Source organism: Bison bison, unplaced genomic scaffold (genome assembly GCF_000754665.1).
Source record: "Bison bison bison isolate TAMUID 2011002044 unplaced genomic scaffold, Bison_UMD1.0 scf7180017864386, whole genome shotgun sequence".
Classification (NCBI taxonomy): Eukaryota; Metazoa; Chordata; class Mammalia; order Artiodactyla; family Bovidae; genus Bison; species Bison bison.
Window position 1 is genome coordinate 495,399 of NW_011494958.1, and position 1,307 is coordinate 496,705.

Genomic DNA, 1,307 nt, shown 5'->3' on the forward strand with positions numbered 1-1,307 from the left:
TGTAGACAGACAGCGCATTGTAGACAGACGCTTTACCATCTGAGCCACCAGGGAAGTCAAGCTAAAAGTGACCACATTTCTAAGATGCCTGTTGATCGCCAATTAAATCTTGCTTCTGCTTCTCTCATGGCAGACAATCCTTCACATGCAACCAGGAAACCACTCACAGCTTCCAATATTTCTCCTCCTGGGACTTTCTGAGAAGCCAGAGATTCAGTCTGTTCTCTTTGGGCTCTTCCTCTCTTTGTACCTGGTCACCGTCTTTGGGAACCTGCTCATCATCCTGGCCATCATCACAGACTCCCACCTCCACACCCCCATGTACCTCTTTCTCTCCAACCTGTCATTGTCTGACATCTGTTTCACCTCCACCACCATCCCAAAGATGCTCCTGAACATCCAAACCCAGAGCAAAGCCATTACCTACACAGGCTGCATCACCCAGATGTATTTTTTCACAGTTTTTGGATTTTTGGACAACTTACTCCTGACAGTGATGGCCTATGACCGCTTCATGGCCATCTGCCACCCCCTGCACTACACGGTCATCATGAACCTGCGGCTCTGTGCACAGTTGCTCCTCCTGACCTGGCTCATCAGTGTTCTGGGGGCCCTTCCTGAGAGTTTAACCATGTCCTGGCTCTCTTTCTGCACCATCGTTGAAATCCAGCACTACTTCTGTGAACTCCCTGAGGTCCTCAAGTTTGCCTGCTCTGACGCCTTCATCAATAATGTCGTATTGTATCTTGTGACAGGCCTTATGGGCTTTTTTCCTCTCACCGGCATCCTTCTCTCTTATTCTCGAATTGTTTGTTCTGTACTGAGGATCTCAACGACAGGAGGGAAGTATAAAGCATTTTCCACTTGTGGGTCTCACCTCTCTATGGTCTCCTTGTTCTACGGAACCTGCGTTGGGGTCTACCTCAGCTCCACATGGACACATGACTCTCAAACAGGGGCGTTTGCCTCTGTCCTGTACACCATGGTCACACCCATGCTCAATCCTTTCATCTACAGCCTGAGGAACAGAGACATGAAAAGAGCTCTGAGAAAGCTTCTCTGCAACACATTGTCTCCCCAATGACAACATTGTCCTGGAGCCTGGACACGTGTGATCAAGAGCAATGGAACAGAACGCTTAAGAGTGTGGACTCTTAATTTTTCAGTGCACTTAGTTCTGAAGTTGGAATGAATCTGTTGAGAGAGGCAAGGGTGGCGAAGCAAGCTAACTGTCCATCCTCAGGACACTGGGAACAGGTGTAGACTAGAGATGGAGAGGTGTGTGTTTTCGGGTGGACAGTGTGGGT

At 48.8% G+C, this 1,307-nt stretch overlaps 1 protein-coding gene across 1 annotated transcript; it reads left to right on the top strand.

Annotated features, from left to right (window-relative positions):
• The first annotated feature begins 145 nt into the window (after window positions 1-145).
• LOC105001953 (olfactory receptor 7C1-like) lies at window positions 146-1,084 on the top strand. The gene has a single exon (XM_010858392.1). It carries the CDS (start codon window positions 146-148, stop codon window positions 1,082-1,084), a length of 939 nt encoding a protein of 312 aa, XP_010856694.1.
• Window positions 1,085-1,307: the final 223 nt, after the last annotated feature.